Source organism: Lacerta agilis, chromosome 5 (assembly GCF_009819535.1).
Source record: "Lacerta agilis isolate rLacAgi1 chromosome 5, rLacAgi1.pri, whole genome shotgun sequence".
In the NCBI taxonomy this organism is placed as follows: domain Eukaryota; kingdom Metazoa; phylum Chordata; class Lepidosauria; order Squamata; family Lacertidae; genus Lacerta; species Lacerta agilis.
In genome coordinates this window covers 89498683-89514189 of record NC_046316.1, presented here as the reverse complement: position 1 = coordinate 89514189, position 15507 = coordinate 89498683, and the positions used below count along the sequence as shown (strand labels likewise).

Genomic DNA, 15507 nt, shown 5'->3' with positions numbered 1-15507 from the left:
TAATTTCACAGAACATCCATGCCCAAGTTATATGGGAGCATGGAATCATTAAGGCAGCGGTGCAATTGCCACTTGCATGGAAAGAGCAGATGAGAAGCAAATTTGTGTGTTCCATTTTATCCTGTTGTCTGGCCCAACCAAGTGAGGATAGGCAGGTGAGATGGCATGGCTGCCACCACCTTTCACAGTAGGAGAAATGGCAGGCATGCAGGCAGCATACTTAATGCAGCTTGCAGAAAGGAATGCACATGACCACGGAAGATCTGCTGTTCTCCCGCACAGCTGATGGGCTATATGCAAGCGGAGTGTGATTGTCGGAGGAAAACAGTGTGCGACCGGGTGTGGGGGGTGAGTGGCAGGATGTGCTGTGTAACTATAACTATAAAGGATGCATTAAAGGCACAGAAGAGAACTTAACCACTTCACACTACTAAGCGTGAAGCCAGAAAGGAGCATCCATTACAAGGTCTGAAGGCACATATTTCATGAAGGGTAGGGTGCCAGCACTTCTCAGCACCTTCATTCTTCCTTACCCCAGGCAGCAGCACTTTTCTTCTCCTCCTGGTAAGGGAGCACAGCCTCCACATAGAACTTCTCCAGTTTTGATGCAGTCTTCTCCCAGAAAACAGGGTCGAAATCTACAGAGGCAATTGCCGTCTCTTTGTTGGTGTGGACCACCAATTCTCCCTTTGGAAGACCAGTGACGCCCATCTGGCATTGCAGCTGCGTGTAATATTGGTGGTTCTTCTTCAGGGAGTAGGAGTCGCCCACCTTCTCCAGACAGAAGCTTTTGTCCTTGCAAGCTTCCGTCACCATCCTATCTCTGTGTTTGTAGGGGCACTTGACCTCCAGAACCCCCAGCTTTTCCCCGGTATCTGCGTCTTTGATAATCCCGTCGGGGCTGGCAGCCAGCCAAGGTTTCCCTTTGTCGATGAAGAGGCCGCAATCGTCAACCTTCACCGGTTTGTTGACCTTGCTGGACTTCAGCTCCTCGTAAGCCTGCACCGCTTTCTTCTCGTTGCGGACGCCCCAAGACATGGCCGGGGTCTGCACACCGGAAGCAGATTCCACCACACGCTTCAGGTATGACTGAGGGATGTCGGAGCTCTGGCCATTCACAAACTTGCTGTTGGCTATCTGGGGAGCTATGGATGCTGTGATGCGGTTTGCACGGTACTTGTGCCATTCGGGGTTAGTGCGCTGGCCCCGGGTTCCTTTCTCTATTTCAGCAACCTTTTCGGCAGAGATAGGGGAAGGAAAGTGGCTCGCTTTACCTTGGGCTTTGCCCTGAGTTTTGCTAGCCGCCTGTGTCGCCGATGGGCTGCAAGCAGCGGGACCTACAGAGGCTTCAGTAGCTGCAGCAGGGGACTTTCCTCCTCCTCTTGCTCCTGCTGTAGGGGTCTTCGCTCTTGCTCCACGGCCGCTCTTTGTGCCTCCTTGCTCGCTGCCAGATGCTGGTGTGGACCTCGCCTGGTAACTTTGCCCTGTTCCTCTCGGACCTGTGGCACTGGCTGGCTTTTCAGCCGCCCCCTGTCGGCCACCATGACCCTTCGCAGCAGGAGCACTCTGAGTTCTGCTGCTGGCAGGCGCCGTTCTGGATGAGGCAGAAGATCGCGGGGCTGCTGGGGCTGCCTTTGGCGCCGTGGCAGCAGGTTGAGGAGAGGATACATTGCCAGACGTTTTCCTGGGCTTGCCCATTGCTTGAGGGAGTCACGTTCTGCAGATCTGGGAGGCTGGGGACAGAGAGAAGGGGAGAGGGAGATTAAAAAGCTTGCAAATAAGACACCTGCCAGACAGTTTCAGTGTTAGAAACTGGGATAGAAAAGTTGGAGCCAAATGGCTCTCGGTACCTGGGCTGTGGGTGCCAAAACAGAATGTCTAGTCACCGCTGGGGTGGAGGTCGCGAACACTTTTCATTTAAGCATGAATTAATATGCAATTCACGTAAGTGCCACAATTTTAGCAGAAACTGTTAATATGTGTTTGATTTGGTGTTTACAATAAAAATATCGGTACCGTACTTCAGTTTTCAAAACAGGCTACTCTTTACTGCTAAACTCCTTAACATATTGTCTATCCTTAACATATACTTTGAGGTTTAAAATCACATACATTTCGGTAATCCTTGAGTGTCAGCCAGGCACAAAAAATGGCACCCAGACTTTTTGAGATGCTTGAAAATGGAGAAACTTGAGGTGCAAAATGCACCTAGGGCCCTGCTAATTTCAAACCCTGTTTCAGGTGTTTTGGAATATAACCCCAATCAGCTTCCGACAACACGGCCAATGGTAAACATATCAGCAAACATGTGAATCTTGAATGCTGAAAACTTGAAATGATACCTGGGGGAATAGTTTATGATCAATCTTTTAAGACAGCTTCAATTAAACCAGTCAATCAATACAAAATGTATGGATTTGGAGCACTAACATGCTCCTCTTTAACTTCCTGTTAAATAAACTTTATTACAAAAGTGTGAGGACAAATGTTTCCAAGAAGGAAAAAACTGCCTGAAAGGCTAACACATGTTTTTGTACCATGAGATTCACAGGATTGAGTCAATTTCTTACATGCACTTTTTTCAGACTTAAGCACTGAGATTCTGCCTGGCAGGTTGGAAGACTACCGGTACTCTGTGGTTTAGTCAGAATTCACGATGAAACCAAATTTTGGCACACAAGATCCTTCATTTATAGCCTTCAGAACAGCAACAATTAAATTGTTTCCTCCTTCCATAGTCTGAATTCTATCATCTGTCAGGTAAGAAATGCCAGCACAAGCCTATGCCAACTTTAATCTTTAAGCCTAAAGAGTAAACCCGTAATTTGAGAATGAAATGCAGAATTCACATGAGTTGTGAGCCAAGTTTCTCAACCATAATGAAGCCTTAAAAGTTTTATTTTGAAAAACTGACCTGTTTCAAGGAAACGGTTCCCTTGCTCAGGCCTTTGGGTAAAAATCTGGCCTCTGAGAAGATATTCTTATCCCACTAATTGGAAATGAGCTCACAAGAACCAGCACCTGCATTATCTATATGTCTGATGTGTTCAAGGTCAGTGTGCCAACTAGAAAAGAATTGCTTTGTGTGAAACGGCAGGATCTTAGCATCTAGAAGCTTCCTAATTAGATAGCTGGGGTCGCCCTTGTAGCTGTGCTGTTTGTTTAGGATTAAAGCCATATTCATTTCCTTATCTTTTGCCTCGCAACTTTTGTTCTGGACACCTGTCTGGCTCCCCATTTTCCTCTGGGGTCAATTGCGGTGATGGTTTGTAGGCAAGTTTTTGTTTTGTCTTATAAATCCCAAAGATATTTCTTAACTGTCGTTTACTTGTATTCCTTACTGGTATACATGTTCGCTTTTTAATGCTATTTTTTTAAAAATAAAAAATCTACACCATCTATTTCTGTTGTTTCTTTGGCTAAAGCCTTGAGTACTGAATTGAGTTCCCAACTTCTTAAATCATTACCTACTGAACAATTGTGTGGGCTCGAGGGACAGAGTCTGATCTTTGAGCTCTTGTCCTTTGAATCCTAAGTGACATCCAGTAAGGTTCTGGGAGTCTCCTGGCCCAGACTGGTTAAACTTAAGGAGTGGGGCAGAATTATACCTTGCAAGGTTGGTTTTAGATTCTGGTTATTTGGCTACTGCTAAACATGAGTTAGTCCCCAAGGTTTTGGGTGCTGGTCCCTGACAACGTAGTGCGCGCACGCTCAGAGCATGACCTCCAAACCATCCTAAATATCTTTGCAGAAGGTTACGAAAAGCTTGGCCTATCACTCAACATCCCAAAACCCAAACTGCTGCACCAACAAGCACAAAACAACCCCTCTGCAGCGCCACAAATCCAACTCAGTGGTGCAACGTTGGAAAATGTCTATCACTTCTCCTACCTAGGCAGTTATCTTTCTACAAGGGCCAACACTGATGCCGAAATCCAGCATCGCCTGAGCTCTGTGAGTGTGGCTTTCTCCCAACTGAAGTGCAGTGTTTGAGGACCGGGACATTCGCAGGGAAACCAAAATGCTTGTTTACAAAGCTATTGCACTACCAACCTTACTATATGCTTGTGAAACATGGACCACTTATAAACGCCATCTCCAACTCCTCGAAAGATTCCATCAATGGTGTCTCCGAAAAATTTTACACATCACTTGGGAAGACAGGCGAACTAATATCAGTGTACTGGAAGAAGCAAAGATCACCAGTGTTGAAGCAATGATTCTTCAACATCAACTTCGCTGGACTGGTCATGTTGTGCGGATGCCTGGTGATCGTCTTCCAAAGCAACTACTCTATTCCGAACTTAAAAATGGAAAGCGTAATGCTGGTGGTCAACAAAAGAGATTTAAAGACTGTCTCAAGGCCAATCTTTAAAAATGTAGTATAAACACTTACAACTGGGAAACACTGGCCTGCGAGCACTCCAGTTGGAGAACAGCCTTTACCAAAGGTGTCATGGGCTTTGAAGACACTCGAACTCAGGACGCAAGGGAGAAACATGCTAAGAGGAAGGCACGCTTGGCAAATCCACACCGTGATCAACTCCCACCCAGAAACCAATGTCCCCACTGTGGAAGGATGTGTGGATCCAGAATTGGCCTCCACAGTCACCTACGGACTCATTGTTAAAACCGTGTTTATGGAAGACCCTCTTACTCGGCTACGAAGGATCGCCAAAGAAGATGTGCTCTTCCACAGATCTTAGCTCTCATAATTTGTTCTGTTCTAGGTTGTGAATGCCTCCTGTGGTTTGAGACCCCAAGGACCCTATAAGGGCTAAGGAGGACTGATCCGGAATAATAATTGGAACAGAGTAGCTTTTTAAAGAATACAGCGGGGAGCTCTTTATTGTGGCACAGGCCTCATTAATACACGCATGCATTTGCTCCAAAGGCTTTTCTCTCTCTTTCCCCCAGGGAAGGAAGATAAACCAGAAGTTATGCATATAGCTGTACAAAGGTAACAAAATAAAAATTAGTGTATTAATTTCAGCTGGAGAAAAAAAAAGACAGACTGGGGAAGAAGGTGGAAACACAACTTTCAGCAAACAACTTTCAGCAAACTGGAGGATTACACACAAACACTTTAGACTGAGTAACACAATTTATTGTAAATTCAAGCCAAAAGAAGCAGAGCAAAAATATTAGCAGTCCTGTCTTGAAAGATTTCCATTAAAAACAAGGTATTTGCCTGATTGCTAGTCAACAAAGACTCTTTCTTCAAACAAAATGGTCTTTAGCCTTCTGAAAGGTATCTGAAGAAGTGTGCATGCACACGAAAGCTCATACCAGGAACAAACTCAGTTGGTCTCTAAGGTGCTACTAGAAAGAATTTTCGATTTTGTTTTGACAAATTAGCCAGGGAGGCATATTTAATCCCATTCCATAACAATGGTGCCATTACAAAGAAGGCCATGCTCTTCATAAATTCACCTTCTCAGGGCAGGGTGCCTTCAGATGACTTTATTATGTGGGGGCACTTATGGGAGGGGCCAAAGATGAAATTCAGCAGTTTTAGTTGTTCACATACTGGTTTGACCAAATAGTGTTCCAATTGCAGTCTGTGAGCTTCTAAGTTACACAGAACCTTTTCTCTGGGTGCACGTTCAAGAAAACTAGAAGGATCGGTGGATCGATTAAAGGGGGGGGCTGCAGGCTGTCATAAAACAGCTGCTGAATAGGAGTTATTTTACAATATTGTTAAAGGTGAAGGAGGCCCTGTCCTTTCTTTGCATCTGGCTAACGATATTTCTTGCCCAAACAAAAGTTGTGCATCTGACTTGGGGCGCTTTCTACAAATGAATCTTTGTACATTATCCAGTGAACAAGGCAATAAAATCAAGGAAACAAAATGAAGGCAGGCAGTTTGGGGACATGTGCAGAGCAATCCTTTTGTGTTTACTCAGTTCAATGGGGCTTACTCCAAAGTGCCCATCCCATGATGCTAAATACAGGCAATGTGAGGTTTCAAGTTACACAGTGTCTCCTCTCCCAACAAAACTAAAGGGGGGGGGAGAGAGAGAGCACTCCCTATAAAATGCACCCTTATATACTGTGCTCAACAAAACACAAACATTTCTCATATGGTGGGAGGAGATTATGAGATAAAGGATTTTTTCTTTATGTTAGCAAAACTGGAGATGGATTTCGAAACCAGAGCTCCCTTGAAAACCAGATCAAAGATTTGGTCATGCTGCTTTACCGCTTGTCTAACAATCAACTTCGTTCATTCATATTCCACTCATATTGCTTAGATTATGAGAAACCACATAAATTAATTAAGAGTTGCATCCAAATTTAGCCATAACCCCCCCAAAACTTGATGCACACGTTACTTTAAAATATAGTTTTGGGAAGGTTTGACATAGCAGCCCTTTTTATGCTGTAGACTCGCCTATGTTAGCTGCAATCTTAAACCTACTTAATTGCAAGTACCGGTAGACAACTCCTCCCCGGCAAAGGAAACAAAACACAGAGAACCTCAGATATCAGCACTTACCGCACCACAGGAAGACACAAGCAGCAAACAGATCCTGAATGGGAAACAGAATGCATTCACGGAGCAGTAAGGGGAAAAAAAACAAAGGGTGGGATCTGGGAGAAGGAAACTGAATTCGAAACTGCTTTCGATTCCTGAATTAATAGTGACTAAGCAAGCGGATGAGGCATGTCAGGGCACAACACTTTGCTCCTGCAGCATGCAAGCGAATAGAAGCAAATTGCCATTTACACGTGTGTGTTCAGAAATGTACCAAGCAAACACATACATATATAAACCACAAGTCTGAAGCAGCACAGGAAGGCAGTCCTGAAACCATTTTGACTCCCAAACTGACCAAATGTTTCTCTGCAAGGAGGGAGGGGGGGGGTGAGGAAGCCTTCCCATTGTCTCAGGAATCAAGTAATTACCATCTCAAAGGAATGGCCAGACTATCAGAAAAGGCAATCAGATAAGGCATTATCAAATAACCTGGCAGACAGGAGATAAACAACTGTACTCAGATTTCTGTTGTACACAGCCTTTTCTGTGATGTAGGTATGATGTATCTGGGGGGTGGTCTTGGACTCCAGGGCGGGCAATTTAAAATGTCTATATAAAGGCAGCACCCTGTTCTAACAGTTTAATAAAGATAAGGCTTACTGGCTGCTATGCTTCTCAATATTCTCTGGTTGGCCTCTGTTATTTTCTCCCACCAATGGAGAACCTACAAAGGACTCTATAAGGCATGGGTAGGCAAATTAAGCCCCAGGGGCCAGATTCAGCCAAATCACCTTCTAAATCTGGCCCACGGATGGTCCAGGAATCAGCATGTTTTTACATGAGTGGAATGTGTCCTTTTATTTAAAATGCATCTCTGGGTTATTTGTGGGGCATCGGAATTCATTCACACACCCCCCCCCCCAGAATATAGTCCGGCCCCCCACAAGGTCTGAGGGACAGTGGACCGGTCCCCTGCTGAAAAAGGTTGCTGACCCCTGCTATAAGAGCTCTTGTGTACCCCATAAGGGAATAAGGGCAGATTTTGCTTATAACACACCTTTCTTAAAGTTTACACACCCAGCACATCTAGCAGAGGAGGCACGGCTGAAAGTCAACATCTGATTAAAGGGAAAATTGCATCAAAGAACAGCTTTGAGGTCAATTATTAGTACGTAAATGGAAGGAAGGGAAAAGATTCAGAAGTCTGGGGCAAGAAGAGCTGTGCTGGAGCAGTCTTCTCTATCCAGTCCAGTACCCTGTTTACCACACTGGCCAATCAGATGCCCTCTGAGAAGACAGAAAGGCAAAAGCATTAGGGGGCATGCTACCCCTGAACATGGAGGCTCCATTTAGTCATCATCATCATCTTCGGCAATCACAATAGCAGTAAAGAAACTTATCCTCCATCAGTTTGTCTAATCTTCCCACCCACCTTTCTAAACTGGCCATCATTCCATCCTGAGGAAGTGAGTTCCACTGGAGCACTGGGCTGTATGACAAACCTTGGTTGGTTTTTCTGAATCAGATGCTCATCAACTTCATTGGGAGACTCCTAGGTTTTCTTTTAAAAAAACAACAACCACAAGCCCCCCCCCCAGCTCTCCACCATGAATTAATTTTATTATTAGTTTTATAAAACACTATTATATCAACCGTACTCAACTCTTCATTTTTCTTACCAAAAGAAGTAACAAGCGAGTATTTCCTGTAGGGCACACAAACCAGCCTTGATATTTGGGCTGCTATTTTCTGCAACTACTCCAGCTATAAAATATCCTTAAAAATAGGGAGGGTGCCAAACTATACACAATACTACAAATACAGCCATTCCTTAAATTTATTTTATTAGACTATTACTACATGTGACCAAAGCACACAGCTGAAACTCTTAGCTGAGTCACTCCCCACAACCCCATTAAGCTCCAAAATTCCAGAACATTGCAGGAACGAGAGCAAAGTAACCCAGTTTACTGTATTTATTAGCTGCAGCAAGGATTCCCAAGCTGTAGAGTACTAGTGGTCTGCAAACCTCAGTATTCATAACTGCATTTTTATCACTTCTTTTCCAATATTTACAATACTGTATTTTATTGTATTTACTTGAATTCTACAGAATGCAAATTGCAATAGAATTAAAACACATTAAAAGAATTAAAAGCAGTAATAAGAATACAATTAAAAAAAAACTGCGTCTGGCACAGCACATTACAAATGCCCACAACTAGCAAAAAAAAAAAAAGCTATTTAAGTGATGTGCCATGGCTACCAGCAATTTTCAAGTGATCAGTTGCAGAAAGAAAGTTTGGGAGCCACTGAGTGAAAGCACCTGTGGCCACCTTTTAGGTCAAATCTCTCCAAAACCAGCTCACAACAGGAAGTTGTTTAGGGAAGTTTTTAATTTTTGATGTTTTGTCGTGTTTTTAATATTCTGTTGGGAGCCGCCCAGAGTGGCTGGGGAAACCCAGCCAATGGGCGGGGTATAAATAATAATTATTATTAGCTTCACATGCATAGCAATGGCATTATACTACTAAGAGATTTACATACAGCGCAGTCCCCTTGCAACGCTTTGAAATGATCCGAGATTCAAATGACCTTTCTTTCACCCATCATCCTGTGAGCCACTCTGCAATGCAGACATGTTTATTTGTGTAGCCAAAGCCCTTATGAAGAAAATTAAAATAAAATAAAATACACACTTATTCCCTGTCAAGCAAACTTTTCTCCTTGAAGCTGCCACCTTTTCAGAAAAGAGGCGTGTGTGCACGTGTTTCTTTGCAGCGAGAATTCCCACATATGCATTTATACTTCTTTGCAACGTGAACACCCACCTTCTGAAAATCATACATATATGCTTTGCAAAAGGAACCCCCCACACCTTTTCAACACACACACACACCGTTATTTCTTTGCAACAAGAATTCCCACCTTTTCAGAAAATTATATATATTCTTTGCCACTGTAACTCCCACCTTTTAAGTTAACATCACATATACTGTATATATCTACAACCAAAACTCCTTCCTAGCGGCTAAATCAAAAAGCGCGCGCTCTTCCACCACGTGCGCAGTAATCTCTTACTTACCCGGGGCGCGCTTCCAGTCTCCGATGAGTTTCGTTTCAGGGAGCAACCAGAGACTGACGAGCCTCCGCCTTCCTCTCCCAGAAGCCGCGCCGGAGATAAGGAACGCACGCGAGGGCCCCGCCCACAGGAGGAGGAGGGTGGGGCGGGATCCTGCACGTGCGCAAAAAGGAACGGGTCGGGGGCGGGGCCGCTTCTGGTTTCGTGCGTGCGTGTGCGCGCGCGCGCGCCGCCAGGCTGAGGACGTTCGAGGCGCGTTTGGGCGGGAATTCGGGAGCAACGGGCGAGATTTGGCGGTTTTTTTCCCCTCCCCGCTTATTTTGAAAGGAAGCGGTCAGAGGCGCGGTGGTTAATGGCCACCAGTGGCTTGTGCTTCATTCACCTCTCACGTTTCGAAATAGGGCAGCGACGACAGAAGGAATCCCAATGGAAAGGCGCCTTAAAAGCACAAAAAACTTGAAATATGCCGCTATTTTTATTACTTAATGTATTCGTTTCACAAAAAAATTATACACGGCTTCTGTACACGACCCTCAATGCGGTTTACGGAAGATAAAACAGGAAAATCAAGAAAAAATTCGCAGGCATACTTTTAAAATACGTTAAATTGCTCAAGCAGGTTAAAATTTAGAGATGTTTCTCACTTGTTTATTATTACTATTTTTTTTTTAAAAAAAGCAAGTTATGCCTGTGTGCCTCTTTGGGAGGAAGGCATTGCCCTGAAAGAAGGCAAAGAAATTTTTGAAATAAAAAATTCTGAGGAACGTGGGACAGTTGGGTCTCCACTACTGCTAACTATGGGAAAACAAGCACAATTTGCCCAGCAAAGGGCATTCCACAAGGAGTGAGCTGTTTCCCACAGGTTAGATCTGTGGAAGAGAAGGAGAGGTATGTTTCACAAGAACAGGGCCATCCTAAATGTATTGATCTGTAAGCCCTAGGAGTGTATGTGGCAATGAGTGAAGGGTGCATGCCTTATTTTAATTCTCAGTTTATGGGTTATGATTTGTATGTGAGAAATGCCTTCAGTCAGAAGTCAAGCAAAAGGAAGTGGGGTGGGAGGCTCAATGTGCCACACATGCTGCAATGCAGTTCAAATGTGCCTGGTGGTGTGTATGCTTACTTGATTATATGCATGCAATTCAAATATGTGCTGGATTATAAATATTAAACCCAACTACTCATTAAGATGTAAATGCGTATTAGATTGCACAGTAGGAAATTAAAGGTGGTACTGTATTCAGCTAGGTTTTGCTCAGAGGCCTAGATTCAAATGAGTAGTCCCACTGGCAAACTCGCCATTCCACCCCAAACCGGTTGTGGGGTGGTGGTTGGGAGAACCCCTAGCACACAGAGGTAGGAGATTTGGGGGGGGGGGGGTTCTGTCTGGCAAGTCGAAATGCTTGCACTGATGAAACAATTGCCCTAGCACTATATTCCTTCCAATGTATACCCATTGAAATGAACATGACTGAGTTAGGTCCATTTGTTTTAGTGGGTCTACTCTGAGTAAAACTTAGCTGAATACTACCCAAACAGTGCCAGCCAGGGTTACCTGCCTTTTCCCAGTTGCCACTCACAGGCTGCTGTCTTGTTTAAACTTACTTGGGAGTAGGCCTCCATTTAACCCAGTATTGTACTATAGTATCTACTATTGAATAAAAATGCATAGATTGCTCTAAAATGCTATGTGGAGAAGATGTATTTTCCTTCAATTACTGAAGCTAATCTGGCACAGCTAAGGCTTCAGAAAGAATATAATAATAATAATTTATTATTTGTACCCCGCCCATCTGGCTGGGTCTCCCAGCCACTCTGGGCGGCTTCCAACAAATACATTAAAATATCACAGATTAAAAACTTCCCTAAACAGGGCTGCCTTCAGGTATTTTCTAAATGTCAGGTAGTTGTTTATCTCTTTCACCTCTGATGGGAGGGCGTTCCACAGGACAGGCGCCACTACCGAGAAGACCCTCTGCCTGGTTCCCTGTAGCTTTGCTTCTCGCAGTGAGGGCCCTCGGCACTGGATCTCAGTGTCCGGACTGAACAATGGGGGTGGAGATGCTCCTTCAGGTATACAGGACCAAGGCCGTTTAGGGCTTTAAAGGTCAGCACCAGCACTTTGAGTTGTGCTCGGAAACGTTCTGCGAGCCAATGTTGATCTCTCAGGACCGGTGTTATGTGGTCCCAGTGGCCACTCCCAGTCACCAGTCTAGCTGCCGGATTCTGGATTAATTGCAGTTTCCGGGTCACCTTCAAAGGTAGCCCCACGTAGAGCGCATTGCAGTAGTCCAAGCAGGAGATAACCAGAGCATGCACCACTGGCGAGACAGTCTGGCGAGAAACATGGGCACTAGAAAATGCAGGTGAGTAACAGCACTATCCTAAGCAAAGGATGCTATCCTATGCTGAGTCTGACCCTTGGTCCATCTAGCTCAGGACTGTGTACACTGACTGGCAACAACTTTCCAGGGGTTTACACATGGGTATAGCCAGAATTTTTGTTGGGGGGGGCGCTGAACTTTGGTTTGCTATGTATTTTTATTGATAGGGGGGCAGCTGCTTCTCCCTGCGCCCCCCTTGGCTATGCCCATGGTTTTAGATGAACCCGAGCACCTGCATGCAAATAAAAAAGTCCCATATAAAAGTAGCCAAATTTAGGCTTCCTAAACTGTTGGATATTACACATACAAACCTTTACAGCTTCCCTGTTGATGCTATTTCCTTCAAACTGGTTTTTATGCTTAATTTTTTTTGTAAGCCACCTTGCAGGAGTTGGCAGTAGAAAGGTAAGATATAATATATTATTGATTTCATGTCTAATATTATTCAGTTCTACTGGGTATTTATGTCTACAGGGAAGAGTCATCACTCAGTAATAAAACACTTGCTGTGAGAAGCTATGGAGAGTGGCTGGCAGTTGGAGCACACTAGACTAGACTAGGTGGATCAGTGACTTGACTCGGTAAGTATATAAATTTATCAATCAAATCAGGTCTGTTCTGCTCACTTCAAGTTATCATTACAACTGGAACGTATGCTCTTCTGAGCATTGAAAGAATGGTATAGCCAGAGACATAATATGCACCTTTGGTAACCATGAAAATCTTTTAATAAAAACAAATTTAAAAAACAAAACAAAAATATCATCACAAAAAACTGCAAAATATCCTACTTTATTCATTCTCAATGTCCCCCCCCACCCATGCCCAGTTTTAGCTAACATAAAGATCATGCCTCCTTCAAACCTGCCTACCCAAGTTACATTACTATTTTTTTCAAATACGTTCAAATTTTGTTACAGGAGAGAATTCTACCACTGAACCACCAATGCTGTGACTTAAAAAACCCCAACAACTAATATTGTACATATTTCTTGGAAACACACATACCCCCTTAGTTCATCATATGCAAACCTTTAATACACTGTTCTACTTCATAGGGGGAGAATATGTCTGAAATGGACAAACCATGCCTTCCATATAACATACATATTTATTATTTAAACTATTTAAGGTCTGCTTAAACACAAGTTACAATAGGCACCGATGATTCGTGAATTGTTTCTATAGCAGCTGGCTATTGTAAGAAGTATTTATGATTTGGTGCCCCAGTTTGTTTTTTCATGTTCTTTACCTTTTCATTCGTGCCTGGGTGGGTTTTGATTTCTTTTTTTAAGCATGTGGCATGGGCAAACTGTTCTGGATGCCTTTTAGGCTGAAGACGGGTACAAATGCTCAAAACAGTATTAAACAAGCAGGACAATACAGACATACAGTAAATGAATTTGTAAAACAATATAATTTGAAATTAGGTATTTGAATGTGGAAACCCGGCAGTATGTTGTACTGTATGTTGTTCAGTATTCTAGCTAGCAACTCAGAAATGAAAGCAATTGTGCACTTGTGAGGAAAGAGCATGAAAGGCTAGGCACCATTGCATGTGAGGATTGTGTGCGTCGCCTGAGGATTTGTTGTAGGGGCCAGGGGGAGACGCTTTCCCTGTGCTCTTGCTTAAAGGCTGGTTTGGGAGGCAGCTGCAGTGTCTACGGCCATACTACCCTGAACACGCCCGATCTCGTCTGATCTCGGAAGCTAAGCAGGGTCAGGCCTGGTTAGTACTTGGATGGGAGACCGCCTGGGAATACCGGGTGCTGTAGGCTTTTGCGTCCTTTTGCCGGTCAGCGGCCCCCTTTTGAACTCTGCCCCTGCACTAGCCGCCCATTTCAGGTCAGGCGCAGCTGCCTGCTCCTTCCATCTTTCTTTTCATTTGCGTTCTTTCTGACTCGCACCTTTTGAACCTGCTTTTCTATTGCAAGCCGCTGACACACACACACACACACACCCCTGCTGCAACGCTTGGGGCGGTTTGCAAGCATTTAAAGTCGCAGCTGAGCTGAAATCAATCAAGAGGCAGCAACTGCTGGACATGAAGTGCACGGCATGAGAGCTCCATGTGGAAAGCATCCGCAGGCCGTTCAGTTAAATGATATTCAAAGACAGCCACGGTTGGACAGGAACTACACAAGGTGAAAGCTGCATGAGAAAAGCATGCAGGGCCCAGGGGGAGGCGTTTTCCCTGTGCTCTTGCTTAAAGGCTGGTTTGGGAGGCAGCTGCAGTGTCTACGGCCATACTACCCTGAACACGCCCGATCTCGTCTGATCTCGGAAGCTAAGCAGGGTCAGGCCTGGTTAGTACTTGGATGGGAGACCGCCTGGGAATACCGGGTGCTGTAGGCTTTTGCCGGTCAGCGGCCCCCTTTTGAACTCTGCCCCTGCACTTGCCGCCCATTTCAGGTCAGGCGCAGCTGCCTGCTCCTTCCATCTTTCTTTTCATTTGCTTTCCTTCTGACCTGCACCTTTCGAAGCTGCTTGCATGTGCAAAGCATCCAGGGCCCCATCGGAGCTACGCCAAGAATTGCTAGGCCAAAGGCTGGCCGCCGACAAATGTGCTTGCATCGCTCGGGAGCGCCAACTGCTGGCCATGAAATGCACCACATGAGAGCTCCAAGTGGAAAGCACCCGCAAGCCGTTCAGTATACAGTACAAAGGCAGCCACGAAGGGACAGGAACTACGCAACGTGAAAGCTGCATGTGGAAAGCATCCAGGGCCCAAAAGGAGCTACACCGAGAAGCGCCAGGCCAAAGGCTGGCCGCCCACAAACGTGCTTGCGCCAGTGGAGAGCGGCAAGTGGCTCCGGCCGCAGGTGATTTTGGAGTAGTGGCCCCTGCGCCGCCTTGATGGCATGGCGGGAGAAGCACGTGAGACAAGTTGAGTGGCGTGGGAGCTCGGAGAGCGGGTGATTCTGGCGCAGGCTGGTTGCCTTGAGGGGAATGCCGCCAGGGTCAGGCAGGCGCAATTGTCCGCTTGTGAGGAAAGAGCGTGAAAGGCTAGCCGCCGTTGCGTGGGAGGATTGTGTGCGTCGCCTGAGGATTTGTTGTAGGGGTCAGGGGGAGGCACTTTCCCTGCGCGCTTGCTTAAAGGCTGGGTTGGGAGAGCGGTGCATCGTCTACGGCCATACTACCCTGAACACGCCCGATCTCGTCTGATCTCGGAAGCTAAGCAGGGTCAGGCCTGGTTAGTACTTGGATGGGAGACCGCCTGGGAATACCGGGTGCTGTAGGCTTTTGCGTCCTTTTGCCGGTCAGCGGCCCCCTTTTGAACTCTGCCCCTGCACTTGCCGCCCATTTCAGGTCAGGCGCAGCTGCCTGCTCCTTCCATCTTTCTTTTCATTTGCTTTCCTTCTGACCTGCACCTTTCGAAGCTGCTTGCATGTGCAAAGCATCCAGGGCCCCATCGGAGCTACGCCAAGAATTGCTAGGCCAAAGGCTGGCCGCCGACAAATGTGCTTGCATCGCTCGGGAGCGCCAACTGCTGGCCATGAAATGCACCACATGAGAGCTCCAAGTGGAAAGCACCCGCAAGCCGTTCAGTATACAGTACA

The 15507-nt window shown here is 45.5% G+C and overlaps 1 protein-coding gene and 3 non-coding genes across 5 annotated transcripts; 3 read left to right on the top strand and 1 right to left on the bottom strand.

The window, feature by feature from the left end:
* Positions 1-212: 212 nt before the first annotated feature.
* LOC117047534 (circumsporozoite protein-like) lies at positions 213-9657 on the bottom strand. Of its 2 annotated transcripts, none has more exons than XM_033150805.1 (2): positions 9567-9657; positions 213-1733 (listed from the first exon to the last, which is right to left on the bottom strand). In XM_033150805.1, the coding sequence occupies exon 2, from the start codon at positions 1696-1698 to the stop codon at positions 520-522; it is 1179 nt and encodes a 392-aa protein (XP_033006696.1). In that variant the 5' UTR covers positions 1699-1733; positions 9567-9657; the 3' UTR covers positions 213-519. The 2 variants fall into 2 exon arrangements, with proteins under 2 accessions (XP_033006696.1, XP_033006697.1); XM_033150806.1 differs by lacking the exon at positions 9567-9657 and adding an exon at positions 9029-9047.
* Positions 9658-13606: 3949 nt separating this feature from the next.
* On the top strand, positions 13607-13725 carry LOC117047673. Its single transcript, XR_004426738.1, has one exon. It is a non-coding gene; the product is annotated as a 5S ribosomal RNA (ribosomal RNA).
* A 458-nt stretch (positions 13726-14183) lies between these two features.
* LOC117047671 lies at positions 14184-14302 on the top strand. Its single transcript, XR_004426737.1, has one exon. It is a non-coding gene; the product is annotated as a 5S ribosomal RNA (ribosomal RNA).
* A 768-nt stretch (positions 14303-15070) lies between these two features.
* Positions 15071-15189, top strand: LOC117047670. Its single transcript, XR_004426736.1, has one exon. It is a non-coding gene; the product is annotated as a 5S ribosomal RNA (ribosomal RNA).
* The last annotated feature ends 318 nt before the right edge of the window (positions 15190-15507 follow it).